The sequence below is a fragment of the Epinephelus fuscoguttatus genome, linkage group LG10 (assembly GCF_011397635.1).
Source record: "Epinephelus fuscoguttatus linkage group LG10, E.fuscoguttatus.final_Chr_v1".
Taxonomy (NCBI): domain Eukaryota; kingdom Metazoa; phylum Chordata; class Actinopteri; order Perciformes; family Serranidae; genus Epinephelus; species Epinephelus fuscoguttatus.
Genome location: NC_064761.1, coordinates 19,581,047 through 19,597,541, shown reverse-complemented (window position 1 = coordinate 19,597,541; position 16,495 = coordinate 19,581,047). Strand labels below are relative to the sequence as shown.

Sequence of the window (16,495 nt, the reverse complement as noted above, 5' to 3'; positions counted from 1 at the left end):
AATTCTAACAACAAAATAACCTAACATATGAATTATGACGCATAATTATAGATTAAGCAACTTAAAATGAGCTCCACCTTCAGGATTATTGGGGCTGTAACAATCAGTCTCGATCATGTATCGATTCAGTTGTCAACGATCTAGTATAATCGATGCAAAGCCATCGCCATCTTAAAGATGTAGTTTGAAATTCCCACCTGTGTCACCGTTTCTGTCCAAGCACACCTCCTTCCTAAACATTCAAACAGTGCTAGCAGCCTAGCGCTGGGCAGAAAAGCAAACAAGAAAAAGACTATAAAGATATACTGATATTGGGTCATATTGATCACAGGCCCCTGAACTGAACCAAAAATCACATGGTGGCAGACTTTGTGATGTCAGCAAATATCGTATAGTTGTCAAGTATCATGATGAAACTTGTGATTTAGAATATAGAAACAAATATAATGCAATTTAAATATGTATTATACCAAAATGGGCCAATCTGCATAATGAGTACTTTTACTTTTGCTACTTTAAGTATATTCTGATTCTAATTCTTGACTTTTATGTGCATGACTTTGACTTATTGCATTGTATTTCTGCACTGTTTTATTGCTATTTCTATTGAGTAACAGATCTGAGAACTTCTTCCACCGCTGCAGAGTGGTAATGATGTTGTAATGTTACAGTAATATTGGTTTTGGCAGGGCTGCATTGTCCGAGTAAGAGGACTACGCAAATGTCAGCCCTGTTCAAGAGCTAAAAATGCATCGACTGCTTACATGTATTTAAAGATGCACAAATATGTGCAGATATGTCTCATTGTACTACCAAACTGATGCAACTTCACAACAGTGTTGAGGCTGTGTTGGTCTCTCTCAGGTGAAACCCCTCAGTATTTCTGTGAAAGTGCATAACAAGGTGGAGTAGGTGGATAAATGAGTCTGTCAGCATCTGTTAATGGCTGAGATCGAGAAAAGTCCAACGTGTCAGGGGAGTGATACGGACACAATGAGCTGCCTTCAGTGCTACTGCACAGTTGTGGGAAGATTTACTGTATTTCACCAGCAGCATATCGCTCTGTGTGACGTCAGCGGGCATGAGAAGGGTGCAGCAAGCCCGTCATTACATGTGGATTCAGAAAGAGCACAAGAGGTCTTCTTACTGTGTTTTTCAAGGGAATCTCTTTGGCTATACCAAGCTGACTAACTTTGCAGCCACAACCAAAACTGACTTTAGTGGTTGGTGTTAGAGTTTCTCACCAAGCAGTGGGGGTGGGGGAGTGCAGGGACAGGAAGCTGGTTTGGCTGTAAAGCCTCGTATAGCACTTTGTCTGAATGACCTTAAACATATATGTTCTGAAAACAAAAAGTCTGGTTTCAGTGGGGAGTGTCATTGTTCTAGTCTGATCTAAATGTGGTTTCAGAGGCTTGTTGAGAATACTAACATGTTGTAGTGTAAAAACAACTGTTTTATTATAAGCTTACACATCATTGGCCCATACATGTATGATTCATTTTGCTGTGAAACTGACATGACAGGAACACAGTTGTGAAATGTCCTTGGCACAATGAAAGTCTCCAACATGTCTTCTGTTAACTGTGCATCCAGGACTTACTGAGTCGATGAGATTATGAAACCTTAAAACCTGCACTAGAAATTTGACCAACAGGAGCAGGATGAAGAGGAAGTTTAATTCTAGTTTTCCATGGAGAAAAGAGGATTTTCACACCAGCTATTGTTCAAATACATGTCAGGTTTTACTGCACCTTGTTTCTCATGTTACCCACCACTTTGGCAGGGAACTAGTCATAATTTTTTGATGTGAATCCAGTTCAAACACGCCTCAAAAAAAACAATTTCAGCAGGCACGTTGCTGTGCTACACCAAATGTCCACCACATGACTTCTTTAAGTTGTGGTTGACAAACAAAAGAAAGTGTGAGGTGCTAAACAGTGGCACCTGCGGCTTCCCAATGTGACTAATAAGCACTGAAATTCTTAAGAGAGATTTCCAGGCCCTTATCGCACCCTGCACCCCACCATCCTCCAATCACCTTAGAGGCTTGCCCAGAAATTGCCACGCTAATCTGTTTGGCCCAATCTGGCATATGGTATCCTGCAGCCGCCACAGGCCAACTGCACCAGCTCAGTGTTTCCAATGGAGAGAAATACTGCTACAGCCAGCGGGTGGAGGGAGGGTGTTTACGTTGCGATTGGCCCATTGTGGATAAGAAACGTATGGCTGGTGATCAACTTCAGGATTTAAAAGGCCTCCCTTTGCTTTTGCATAATGCAGCCTGTCCCTAATAACACTCCTTGTTATGAAACTAGGTTTACATAAAGACGCCTGTTGTTGGTCTTGATTTGAAGAACTCACGGAAGTGCTGGAGTTTTTCAGGAACTCTGTACTTTCACATCAAAGAGAGATGTTGAAATAGTTTCAGGCCTTGACCTGGTGATTTATCAAGAAAATACTGATATTGTGGTTTCTCAAATAGTAGGATTTTTGTCATTAAAATGAGCTGCATTAGTACATACAATACAATGCACGTCTCTAAAGTTATTACTGTGTTACAGAGAATGGAAATGAACATCTACCTACCATTTGGTCACCCTGCAAACATTTAAGATTGTCAATATTAATAGTTTTGGACTGTTGTAGCTATGTCAATATCTAAAGTATTGCCTCAAGAAAAATGTTCATGTCATGCAGGAAAAGCCTTTGGAACAGTCAACACAGTACCAGACAGAAACCTGTACAATGAAGCGCTGTAATAAAATTGAATCATTTAAAAAGTCAATGCAATGCTGAAACGATTGGTCATCAGAAAACGAATGAAAAACAACTTTAATAATTGATCATCATTAATCATTTATCGAGAAAAAAATGCCGACCTCTGGCTGGCTCCTTCTCTAGTGTTTCTGCTTTTTCAAAGTTTTGTAACCTTGTTAATTGAATATATTTGGCTTTTTGACGATTGGTCAGATGGAACAAGTAATCTAAAGTTCTTACTAACATTTTTATGAGTGATTTGCACTGGATTGTTTGAAAAATTAATCAAAAGATAAATCAATAATGAAAAATCTGAGTCTCATTTGTTGCTTTCCAAAATGTTTTTCTCATCAGTGATAGGCTTCTTTTATATCAGCAGTGCACTTTCAATGAAAGCCCAATATCAGCCTGATGCCGGTCTCACCTCCATAGCTGTCATGTGTCACTACTTGGCCATCAGCCATGTTTGTCTTCCCCTGGCTTTGGTTTGTGGTTTGTGGCGGTGTTTGTACTTTTTGCACATGTTGTTTTGATGCTGTATTCTCCTGGGTCCCAGGAGTGTTGCTTCTCTTGACATGTAAACTGGTCCTATGTGGCCCCTTCTCTCATCAAGTGCTTGATGCGATCTGTATTGAAAGCAACTCACAAATTCTTCATAATCCCATCTAGAGTTGCACTGCAGTGTGTTTATGTTTGTTCAATGTACATATCAGCATGCAAACCTGGGCCGCATTTGTATTCAAACGTTTACAAGCAGAAATCCACAAGACTTCCTGTCGGCACACATGCTTGATCTCAGCCCGAAGGTATTTGAAGAGTGTTTGGAAGTGTTACATACAAATAGCCTGTTCAGTTAGCCTCCAAGCATCATGGCTGAGTGAGCGGCAGTCGCTGGCAGTTGGCCACTAAACTGGCTAGTGGCTGTGAATTAATGACAAACAGGCACAGACAAGACAAACAGGTCTTGCGCCTGTTTGTTGTCTTATTATCAAACTATAATCCCTCACAGGGTTGTAAAGGCTGGGTTTTATGTTGTCACTGTGTTCAAATCTCCCTTCGAGGCTTAAGGGTGTGGGCTTTGCCTTAAGGCCTACATTGTGTCACTTGAATGTTACAGTAATAACCCACCTGTAAATATCAGCCTGAATTGTATCACAGAGAATGTCTGCTGTCTACACACCACAAGTTTCCCTGCCATAAAGAAGTGGGAAGCAGCGTGGCTTGGCTGGCTTTCAGTTGTTCCTGTGCCAAAAGCTACATTTCTGAAAGGCCTGTGCGGCACGTGGGGCTTTAACTCTGTTATCCTGCCAAAAAATGCAGGAAAAAAAACCCTCACAAGTTACTTCACTGTTTGGGCCGGAGCCATAGGGGAATCCCAGCAGGGCTGACGGTGACGCAGGCAGAGAGCAGACTAAAATGAAGGGTCTGAGCTTTTGGGATGCCCTGCAGCTCCTGAACCAAGCTGCTAGTACAGTTGCAGGCTTTGTGTTTTCAGTCAGTGGCTGACCGTGATCTATCCTGGTACTTGTCTGCCTGGATACCAGCGCGCAGCTGCAACACGCTGACATGTCCATCAAACCTGAAGCATTTCATATTTGTGTCCGCTTGCTCCGCTAGCGCTGGCAGCCTGCCCAAGCAATCAAAAGCTAATTTAATCAGATCCATGCCAAATGATACACGTCCCTCATGAGCAGACATAGCTGCCACCTTTTATTAGGCAGAGCGCCGGCACATGAAACTGCAATCCACATTTAGCACAGAAGTGACCGTTTCTGTTCTGGATGTCTCCATGTACAATGCACAGAGCTCTTTATCTAAGATTTCCACTCATCCATCGCCCCTCTGCAGACAAAAGACTTGATTGTTAAAGATCACAATGCAGTGACGTGACTGCACAGTCACCATATAAACCAACACGTTAATCCAGTTTGGGACGCTCATGCCATTCAATGAAAATGTCCCCGTCCCCCCCCCCCCGACACCCACAACCCCCGCACCAGAGGAACTATCATCATACCGTCAGTGTAGAGTTACAATAGCATTGCGTTGCTGCTCTGCGAGCAGCGACATGCAGCCTCTCTCCTGAATCTCAGCTTTTATGGCAAAGTAAGTGTGCTCACATGAGGAACTTGACTTGGAGGGTTTGTTTCTGCAGCTCTTAGTAAGAAAGAAAACAGCACATTTTAAAGATGGATAATTTATGTAAGTTGTAGTGATATTAGAGGTGTATTAAAGCAGTGTTTATTCCCTGAAATTGTTTCCCCTATGCAGTCATCACATGGTTTTCTGACGAAACTCAATGATTACACTAATAGGAAGCTATAAGACTGCGTAAAAAAGGAATTAATTAAAATGTACAGTCCAGCGCAGCCCTGCACTCAACTCTATTGTTGTCAAGCTTTGTCTTTTTCAAATTCTGTCAAGAATGTGTTGCAAGAAACAAAAGGAATAACATATCACATTTCAACCGGAACCGAGTCAGACACAAGAAACACCGACATATAGGAAGATGTTGTTTGCCTTCTTAAGAATGGCCTGTGTTTCTCCACTGGAGCTGTCATCACATGAGATTCATGTTTGCTCTCATAATACCACAGTCTCCACGTGAAGCTGTAACATGGCGAGGTCAATATCCACCAGCGAGGCGGCGGACATAAATGCCAGCAGACGTTTCAGCTGAATCAGCAGAGACCTCTCTCTCTCTCTTTTTTTTTTTTTCATCTTGACTATTCGTCTGATGACTTTTCCTGTGGTTAGAGGAAGTCCTTCCATGTAGCAGAGTTCAAAGTTTTTCTGTACATTTTCCCTGTAGGCTGTCCTGTCTGTAAGTCGTCTAACACATTTATATATATGATGTTTTGGACCCACGCAGGAATGTTTCGTATGTGTTTCGAATATTCAAATATTCCTTTACCTCAGTCACACATCGGTGATATCTTGTGCTAATATTAGATTTTAGTTTTTAATACCGCAAGTGTTTCTTCCAGTGTCCTATTTTCAGAGGGGAAAAGCCAGTGTGACTTCAAACATTAATGCTGCTTGCCAGGAATTGAAACTGACCTTTATTTAATATCGTACTCTGTGTAAATTGTTTTTAAGAGGAGCAACAAATTTGAATTTCCCTGCAAGTTTTGTAGTATAGTATGCGTAGCAGCACACAGAGAGGCATGTTTCTTTCACTTCCGTCACTTATTCCTAAGTGGAAAAACACTCGAGTCCAGACTTTTTACATTTATGTATCATACATACTGTAACATCAGTTGCTACAAATCACTTTGACCCTCACTGGCTTCTCGCACAGCTGAATCCTGTCGCTTGATAGATAGCCACAGATTTCACTGCTAAGGAGTGGATCACCGGATTATTTTTGCTATATGCCCATTTAATTTATGGCATAGCTGGGGCTAATCAGATTTGACTCGCTGCGTTGCCTTGGCTCGCTGGAAGAGGTCAGTGGAAAGTGCGTGACGAGCCAGCGCGACACTTCCTCAATGATCTTGTTGTTGGTGCAGTGGGGCTCAATGGAGCCTGTGTTATTGCCTTGCGAGGTAATACTGCAAGGAATGTGAGAGAGGGATACATAATCAAGACCAGCACCACTGACCGACTTCTTGTTTTTATGCTTTTTACTTTTTTTTTTTTTGAATGTAGAGAGGGTCATGAATGGCTACTTTTTGGCTCCCTGCGCAGTCACACTTTAACTTCTGTCATTTTGAATATTAACCACTGTTTACATGAAGATTTAATGCTATAAATAAAAGTTTTTTAAAATGAATAACATCACACTCTATATAAATAATTAGCAAAAAAGATAGATTTGATGTACAATATTGAAACGTGAAAATTGAATAATTATAATCACAATATGTTTATAAGGAATTTACTGTTACTACGTGTATGTTGCAACTGGACTTATGTTAATATTTATTTGTTTTCCACCTCTATGTATTCACCTCCATCTTAATTGAAGAAGCATTTAGCTTTTTAGTTTTCTTGTTGATCACTGTCCAGCCCCCTCAGTGAGATCTTGACTGTATTGAGTGTTTCTACCAGGTGCACAACACGGCATTGGACACATGGCACTAATTTCTTTTATAATATTTGCTCCTTGTGCTATTTAGTAGCAGTCATTATTAGTAGCCTCTCTAACTCACCTCCCCAGCTTGATTTTAGCTGGGAGGAAGAGCACAAAGCTGTTAATTAAAGCAAATCATTTCTTTGTATAAAGCAAACAAATTGAAAGTAAGTTGCTGCCCGGCTGTGTTTCGGTTAGAGATCAGAGCTGAGTCATTTGCATGTTTACATATGTCTATTTCCCCCATATGTAAAAAAAAAAGTACATATGTAAACATGCATGTAAACAGAACTTAAAAAAGGTTGAAGGAAGGGAGGTGTGGTTGTGTCTTTTTCCCCTGAGGTATGCTCTTGTTATGCTGTCACTCAACAGGTAGGGAGTTAAGTACAAAACGAAGAAGAAAATCTATTAAAATTAACCCCTCTGAAGTCTGTTGTGGAATATCCAGTAGGTGAACAGTAGTTCAACTAACTTCGTAGGTATGATCATTGTACAGTTGTTTCGGAGTGTGTTGTGCTGCAAACTGCATTGTGATATGTTCAGGCGTCAGGATTGGGTGACATTCAAAAACAAAATAATTAATATACATATATAAATATATGCTTTCTGGCGCCACAAGGGTCAGAAACAGATGGAGAAGTATCATATTTGTCCAGGAGCGTATGTGTTGATAACATCAGTACAAAGCCTGTTTCACTACTAACATTGCAGTATAGCACACAGTGACAAACGGTGCATGACAAGTGCTGAGTGATAATATGATAAAACCTGACAACAGACTTCACTCCTTGAATTTACTGTACACTAAAGCTGTTTGCGATAGAAATCCAATGTACACAAGTCAGGCTGGAGTTTTTCATTCCAAACAGGTGAAGCATGATCACAATAGCTAATTTGATAAAGAAAGCACAGTACAGTACAGCAAGTACGTCAACAGAAATTCCAAGGAAGACATTATAGTGCCACCCACACAGATTTACATGTGATCTTTAGGAAGCGAAGAGGAGCAGGAAATACCAGCGATAGAGCACTTACAGCAGCAGAGATGAAGACCAAACAACATGTGGATTACCACTTTAAGAATGTGGGTCCCTCTGATTTTCCAGTCAAGCAGAACAGACAGACGTTCATTTTAATACCAAGTTTTAAGTCTCACACCCAGTTCATTTTAACCACACAGCTTTAACAGGCAAGAAAAAAAAGGTTTCTTCTTTCAGTACATAAAAGGAAATGATAGACTTTTATTCCAAAATGTTGAAATGCAAGATGTGCATCTGCACTGATGTTGGCACATGAAAACCAAATGACCCTTCTGAGGAAAAAACACTGGTGTTAATGTCTGTGCTGCTTTACGAGAACTTGAAAACTAGCTTGTAGCACACATGGCAAAGCACCATGTGTAAATTACACTGACACAAAGATGAATTCCTGCACATTCACTGTCTTAAGGATTGTGGCATTACAAGGCTTTGATGCTCTCTCTGGAGAACATTTGACAGACTACGTGTCTGTGCAGGCAGCCAGTCTTATATGTAAATATGAGCGTATACATGTGCATGTATGTGAGGCGGTGTGTGGGTCTCTTTATCTCGTTGGAATTAGACCCTTCGCTCTCGTTCTTATCACTCTGTCCTGTTTGCGCAGACTTTGCAATCTTCCACCTCTCGAATGTGGGTTTAGAAAAAAAAGAGGATTAACCCATTAGCTCTCATTGTTTCTACTTTATCCTTCATTTAGCCAACTGTTAAAGTTTCTGTCCCAATGGCTCCACCCTGCCCCACATGGGGTCCTCTGCCTCTAATAGCAGCAGGCTGGCCTCCCCTTAGCTAATTAAGGTGTTAAATGAGCCTAAGGGTCTTATAGTAGCTGTCCTTTATTGCAATGCTTTCTATTGCAATGTGGGATCATTTCTATATCGCCTGAGGTTGAATGGTCTATTCTCTTGTCCCCCTTTGCCCTCTCCAAGAGGCGTTCAGTGTATTCCTCAAAGACATGGGGTGTAAGCAGGGCATCTAAATCTCCCAGTTCAAGTTCACCTTTCTGACCTGCCCCCCCCCTCCCCCCCCCAGCGCCATAGTCTGTTGTAAAATGCAAATTTAAGCCATTAAAATATAAATTACGGGGTAAGAAAGGGAAAATATAAATGCAAAAGAGCAACAACATGATAGACCGCAGACGAGCAGGCTGCATCGAGGTGGAGCAGTTAGCTGCAATCAGATAGGGGACACATTTAAACAAACACGTCTTTATGCCATGTTATTATTTTGCATATAAAGTGGTCTTCACACTCACTATAACCGCCTTAAAAACTCCCCCATATGTCAGCCATCGCTGCAGGATTTACATTTGTCCTTTGCTCTTTGGTAAACACGGGATGCCAAGAAGTCGTATTGATTTGGAGGCAAGCTATTGCCTTTAATGCCTTCATTATGGTCTGGCAATAAAAGTGTGGAGGAAATCCTCTATTAGTCTGCAAAGTATTTCCTTAGCTGGCAAGGGACCTTTAGCACAGCCACTCAGATATGTTAGATGTTACAGAATGATGCAGCAAACAAACACAAAGCAAGTAGGTGGCTGTAATTTAGCATCGTGCACCCTGGTCGTAGAACTAGCAGCTTACTCAAAATTCATCTTTTATTGAACGGTTTTCAAACCAAGTGGGATTTCCAAATAATAGCTGGTCATTGTCCCAAGGGGTTGATAAGGTGAAGAAATCACCCAAATCACAGAGGTGATTTCCCTCCTTGGCTACAGTATAAAAGAGACCCAGCAGGGGCTTTTAAGGGGATTCATCCCTGGACCACTGCTTAGTTTTTGCGCTGAGCTGTGGTTTAGATATTAAATACCTTATCACTCTAGCCAAGGTCTGGTTATTCATAATGTGTGAGAAAGAAACACCAAGGGCAACCTCCAGACATTTTGCACCGCAAAGTTGCACCCAGATGGGGTTAGCGTGGCTACTACAGCCCCTAAATCTGTGTGCATGTCAGTATCTTGTGGATTCATGTAGCAAACATTTGACTTTTCTATCCTTTGCTCATAGTCTTCTTTAAGGTTCACTGAGTTCACTTGCTGTTATAGAAACAGTTTTATTAAGCATTGCCTGCCTGCTCATTTGGGGAAGTGGGGGGGCAATGACATGTATAGTGGTGCAATGTAATTTGCACCATCTAGCATGTAGGAAATCGTGATGCCTGTGATGAACAGTGGCATGAAACAGAGCGACCACTTCTGCTTCCCTCTGCACAGGAAGAGTCAAGAGAACAGCTTTGTTGTAATCACTTCTGTCTTTGAAATAACATATATGACACATACTGAGAGAGAGACAGACGGCATTGGAGGTAGAAATGTTCCTGGGCTCAAACATGGAGTGAAATTTGCGCTTATTTGCACACACGTTCAGCGTGCCAACTTCACATGTTAAGTAATGAGTATTGTAATATAGTGTGCACATACCGACAGTGTATGTATGGGAAGTGAATTTGCCTATAACACTAAATGCAAAAATGAAGGGATAGTCCTTCTCTGAGTCCTCTTTAATGTGTCAGTGAGTAGCGCAGAGACAAGTTGCCTCCGTCAAACCAGATCCAGTTAGGTAAGATGTTTAAATCCTGCTTATACTGGTGCTATTCTCCATCTGACAACTGCAGGCGTTCAGTTGTGCCTCTTTTGCCCTAAAAGAATGTAATGAATCAATATTGAATATCTGTCGGCTGCCTGGCTACATCTGCTCCGTCAGTTGTCACTTCCTTCACCCGCTGAAGAAACACAAGTTTCACAGCTCTTGTTTCCTTGCGCAACACTTCTGTAACATACAGCTATAGTATTTGGTGACTGAAGTAATTCTTCCTGTGCATGCTTTGGTTCACGATTTGCTGCTGACGTAAGATTTTGTCAGTGTGTTCCATTCTATTAAAAAACTTTTAAGAGTTTTTGCTGTGGCAAAGTGCGTTTTGTGGTTCGGGTATTTGAGCTGTTGAACTAACGTAAGGAGCTGCAGGGTGTCAACTGTATGCCGAATGCTTGTTTAGGTGGGAGTGAAGAGATTTGTCATTTGTCTTGTTTTCCTTCAAACTTGCTATTGTGGTTTAGCCAGTTCAGCACATTGTTACATGTTTTTAAGAGGCCAGTCAACTTGTCTGTAATGCTTCATGTAAAATAATGTGTTGTCAAGGTGTGGAGACAACAGCTGGATGAAAACGTATCATGTTCTCACTTTCTTCTATGGGAAAAGGGTACATTAACACATCTGACGCACAATTCCTTACGCATTTACTGATACTGTGTAATTGTATATTGTGCTGATCTCCCAGGTGAGTCAGACCTGTAGATGTCAGGTTGTTGCACTTGCTGACAGGGAAACACATGTCGAGGCTGAAATGTCTTCTCTTAAACAGTGATAACCAGGATGTTTGTGGGTGTCTCTCTTCTCAGCATGTATTCATGGCTCTGTAAATATAAGATAAATGTGGATGGAAACAGAACTTAATTTCACTCATGAGCCACTGGAAAGACCTTGAACCTTGCATATAACCACAGTATACACTGTTTGTCCTTTGCTTGAGTTCAGAACGTGCTTACATTACACATTACACTGCCATACCCATGAAATGCAGTCGTGATTTTCTGTGTAATTCCAGTGAGCCACTTGAGCTGCACGCAGGAGAAAAACAAACCTCTTTGCCTGTAGCCTTCCAAGAAAAGATGATGTCCTCTGGTTATATAATCATAGCAGTGTGATGATGAGGTGTAATATGGGCAAGGATTGCTGTGGTGGTCACATTTGAGACAGGTTAGTCTGGATGTGTGTCGTAGTGACTGGTGTCACAGATGGGGCTTATTGCTTGGCAGAGTCAAACAATGTTGATCTGCGTTTCCATAAGCAGTGTAAGTGTTCCGAGTTGTGCCCCACCTGAGATGGATCATATCCAGAGTGGAGCCAAGGCGCACCTGACTACCTCCAAGCAGGTTGCAACGGTATCAGATGGGCTTTGTCATCATTAGTCAGCATCAACATTCGGTGACAATTTAGTGATGTTTTTGAATAAAATGCATCGCAAATAAAGGAACCATCAGAATAGTGATTCATATGTCATATACAGTACTCTAGCTTTAGTCTGAGAGAAAATAATTAAATTCACTGTGCTGTCCAAAGGCCCCTGGGAGCTACCAGCGACTTTAAAGGTGGAATGTTTTCTTGTGTGTTACTCAATGGATGAGATGACGTAAATCAATCAACACCTTAAATGTCAACTTAAACTTTTCCATTTGTTTTTATTGTCTCTCCTGTGTGACACACGCTGTAGTGATGATTGAATCTTCAAGCGCTGAAAAAAACTGTTTATGAATTTCAACCAGATAATGCAAACTGCAAATATTCTATTTCCTCATACTGTGTGTCAAAAGTGCTTTTAGACACAAAGGGTAGCGCTGCTTTCCGGCATTGGATTCTCGATGGGCGGGCCAGTAGGGATGTGAGCTGTCAGCTCCTGGATGTCAAACGTGGCGACTTGTTTGGCAACTATCTCTTTCTCACTTGAAACCATTTGAGGCAAGAAGGGAGCCATGTAGTTGCCAAATCTGTCTTCATTTTAGATCAACGATGGTTAGTTTTATATCGTACCCTAGAATTACCTTTAATGCAAATAAGGAGCTGATGCACTGTCGCTCACAGCGCAAGGGGGCTCAATCAGGATGATTTGCACAGCTGCTTACATAGACAGTGAATGTGAAGCATTGAAATGATGGATCCTGTAGACACACGCCTTCATTTAGAGGAAAAAACTGGCAAAGCGTTGTTCTTGAGCTACCCAGACATAGCAAGCTGGAGGAGATGGGCATCTGGTGTACGTTCATGCCATGCCAAGAGATACTTAAACACTTGTAGAAAGTTGTTAAGCACAATAAAATTAGCAGGATGGACTGAAAATTATTCCGCTGGTTCACAAGCACAAGTGCGTCATCAGTTAAAGGTGTACCTTCAAGTGGGTAGCCCTGTTGCATAGAGATGCAAATCCCTGCCGCGCCTGGCTGACATGCCGAGTCAAACCGAGTCAAGCAAAGCCAGCGCATGTGTGCGGAAAAATGCTAAGAGTTTCCCCATGTGGTGTGGTCTTGATCTTCCCTCAAGGAGCTGCTGATTGAAGAAGACTTTGTGAAACCTTGGTCTGCTGGAGGGAAGATTTATTGGGTTTTACGATTCTGATTCTGCTGCTTCAGCGGCTCTTTGCTCTCGGACATTAATGAAATATTTTTTGCCTTTTTTTTAATGTTTAGTAGTTGTAATATTGGCAAATATCAGCTGTCAGTGTATGAGTAAAAGAGAAGATATATAGATTAAAGATGTGATGGGGGAACAAGGGCAGAAAGAAGTCTTCTGACAATATACATTTACAGTTTATCAGTTTTAAGGTGTTACTGAATATCGGCACAACCTAAAACCACAATATCAGCACAGGGCAGCTGAGTCACTCGTAACAGTAATTCACATTTAACTGTAACAAATTTATGCTTTCATCCGGAGTGTTCACAGTGTAAAAGTGCAAAACCAGACATTTCTGAAAGTACAAGATCGGGGCAGGTGGTGGATACAGAGGTCCGCCTGTTAGTGTATTAGTCAGCGTGGCTGAGATGAGTGGTGGTGTACAGTCAGCGCTGCCTCCTGTCATGACTGGCACTTCAGCATGTCCAGCACCTGCACTGGAACTTCATTTCCCCACATGCTGTTGACTTGGTGTTCAGCTCTTATCTCTGCCTGACTGATCTGAGCCACAGACCCAGACTTCTTAACATTTCGAACATGTTCTGAGTAAACAGAGAGTGCACAGGACAGACAGTTCTGCTCTCTCTCCTGGGCTATAGGTAGGATTGCTGATGTGTTGTAACAGTTGACTAAGCTGTTTATTAAAGACACCTCTTTGCATACTCAAGCACTTTTGGGAACAGGTATGTAGGAGAAGCATCACTGCCTACAGAAGTTTCAGAAAAAACTCCCCACTGAGTCTCCACACTTGATATAAAACATTTTAATGAGGGGAAAAACACACCAGTCATACCTGAGCATAGTCACCTCTGGATATTAATTCTGTGTGTTTAATTGAGACAATAAAGACGAGACAATGTTGACTGACACTCTACTTTGCTGGCGGGCTGAAATTCATCTTGGCTTCGAACCAACCAGGTGAAGAAAGTGACGGTTCTTCCTGTGATTTCACTTCCTCTTGTTGTCGAGGCTAAACACTCTGTCCTGTGCGTGCAGCTTGTCTGGCCTGTTTGTGTGAGTAATCCTGCACATGTTGCACAACTGTCGACTCAGGGACTGCGCCTTTATGCTTCACATGGATTTCAGACTGAAATTAGCATTTATGTGTGTGACATTGGGTAGTTTCTTCTCTGCCACATTTTCTTGAGTTATGATTTGAGTTGACAGGGTGGCCCTGTAGTCATCACTGTACTTTTCTGCTTTGCTGCAACTCCCAAAAGTTTAACAAAATTTTAGCCAAGCTCTTGATAGTCATGAATATAGTGACTGATCAAGTTCCTCAAATAATGCACTGGGCTTTTTCTTGCTGCATCATCCAGTAACTTGGATTATCTCTGTCTATAATGTGGGGGTTTGCAAAACTGACAGAATGAAGCCAACGCAATAGCAAAAACAAAACAACATAAACAAATTAAGCTTATTTGTTTAATCTGAGCAGTATAAATCAGTAAAACGAGAGTTTAAGATGTCCACAAAGTTTAAATATAGAGACATATTATCTGTGGCTTTGGGGAAAGTTGTTAAACAATTTTGACGCTGCCATAACTGAAGGTACTGAATGTTAACAGACAGTGGGGAAGTAGCAGTCTGAGACTCTGTTATTCTTTCTCTCCCGTAGGTCTTTGTAGTCTGTCAGCATACTCTTGTCCTCCTACCTTCGCTTCCGCTACCCGTGCCTCATTGAACGCTGTGCGACTCAGCTCTGCTGCCGGCTTCAGTTTCCCCCCAACTGCAGGAAAAACCATTGAGACAGGAGAGAGGCCTCTTTCTCCAGGACTGCAGCCGGCTTTTCTCAGAGCTCTGACCAACCCCCCTCCTCTTCCTCCTCCTCCTTCCACTTCATAACCATAACTTCCAAACCTCAGGCCAGTTGCTCGCTGCTTCACCACAGACACGGTTGGCATTCATTCTTACTGGGCAGAAGGATCATCGTCCATTGTCCCCCGACTGACTCCGGAGTGGTGCACCTTCAGTGGGGGAGGGAGGGGAAGGAAGGCAGCTGAACGCCGTGCTGCTTTCCCCGGAGATGAAGCTGCAGGCTGTCATGGAGAACCTGCACAGGCAGCAGAGGGCCAAGCTGCTGATGGAGCAGCAGCTACAGCAGCAAGCCGCCGCCCAACAAACTCAGGTCCGCACAATTGTTGGAGGAGGGGATGAGCCGATGGGGAGCCCGGCCCCTGAGGCGGAGCAGGCCCAGATGGCAGCGCTGGCGGCTATGCGTGCCGCCGCGGCCGGGCTGCAGAGGGTATCAGACAGCCCCATGTCAGATCGCAGCAGTGGTGGCGAGGACGAAGGTGATGATGATGACAATGAAGATGGCGAGGAGCATTACAAGGACATGATGGGGTCAGATGAGGAGGAGCAGATGTAAGTACTGAATTTCTAGAATCTGTGCCAGTGATGTTCTTCATCAGTACATGTATTTTTTAACAATATTCTGTTTTTAATACACACAGCAAACAGAAATGGGACGAGGAAGACTTTGAAGGCGAGATGGAAGAAGACTTTGATGACGACCTGGCGGAAGAGGGTCTGCCGACGGGCCATGATGCGGTGGCTCCTGGGAAAGGCATCCTTCTGCTGCCCCACCGCCAACTCCACCCTCATTCCCAGCTGCTAAAGGCCCGTCCCAGTGTCGAGCAAGAGGCCCGCGTAGCAATCCTGCCTCCCCACGCCACGCACAGCCATCTGGGCGGCCAGGACCACGGAGAATGGACCTACGAGGAGCAGTTCAGACAGGTAGGATGTTTTTGTATTTCTTCGTATACCTCCTGCTCCACTGCTTGGTATGCTTTTCTGTTGCACTCTTTTTAATGTATTATCACATGCAACTGGATGTTTCTGCGGGAGATTCAGTCCTATAAAAGTCTGCAACTTTAACTCTTGCAGTCATATTGTCACTGTGGAGAATCAGCTTAATCCCTAGAGTATATCCTACAGTCAGCTGCTGTAGCACACAGAGTATAAATCTATATAAATCTAGACATAAATCTAAAATGTTAGTTGTTGACCAGTGGGCCACATCTGGCCTTCACTCCCGTCACATCATGTCACTTTCCCAGCTGAAGTAATACGACTAGGGTGGGAAATTAACACGAGCCACCGGCCAAATGTTGATAAAGCCTGAGCTGAGGCTTTTAAGTTTGTCTTTGCCACCTTACATTCTGGCAGGGTACATCTGTCAAAGGTTCTTGTTTAAAACAATCAGTTTTTCTGGCAGAGCGGCTTAGTGCCTGGTGAGACTTGACATTTACTAACTACTGTGACCTGAGAGGGAAATGAATAGGACTGCGAGCAGATGCAGAGAGGCTGATGGCAGTGTAAGGGGAGGGTGGTGGTTTAGGGTGCATTTTAACAGCTTTACCGTGCGGCCGTTTACTGTAAACATGCTAGTGGGCTGG

General features: G+C 42.7%; 1 protein-coding gene across 2 annotated transcripts in view; it reads left to right on the top strand.

Moving 5' to 3' along the window:
* The window catches only part of arid3a (AT rich interactive domain 3A (BRIGHT-like)), a 55,286-nt gene that overhangs the window by 1,610 nt on the left and 37,181 nt on the right, over nucleotides 1-16,495 (top strand). For both annotated transcript variants that reach the window (XM_049588688.1, XM_049588686.1), the window contains exons 2-3: nucleotides 14,713-15,461; nucleotides 15,551-15,833. In XM_049588688.1, the coding sequence (XP_049444645.1) occupies nucleotides 15,121-15,461; nucleotides 15,551-15,833 (624 nt within the window). In that variant the 5' untranslated portion in view covers nucleotides 14,713-15,120. The remainder of the gene's footprint in view (nucleotides 1-14,712; nucleotides 15,462-15,550; nucleotides 15,834-16,495) is intronic.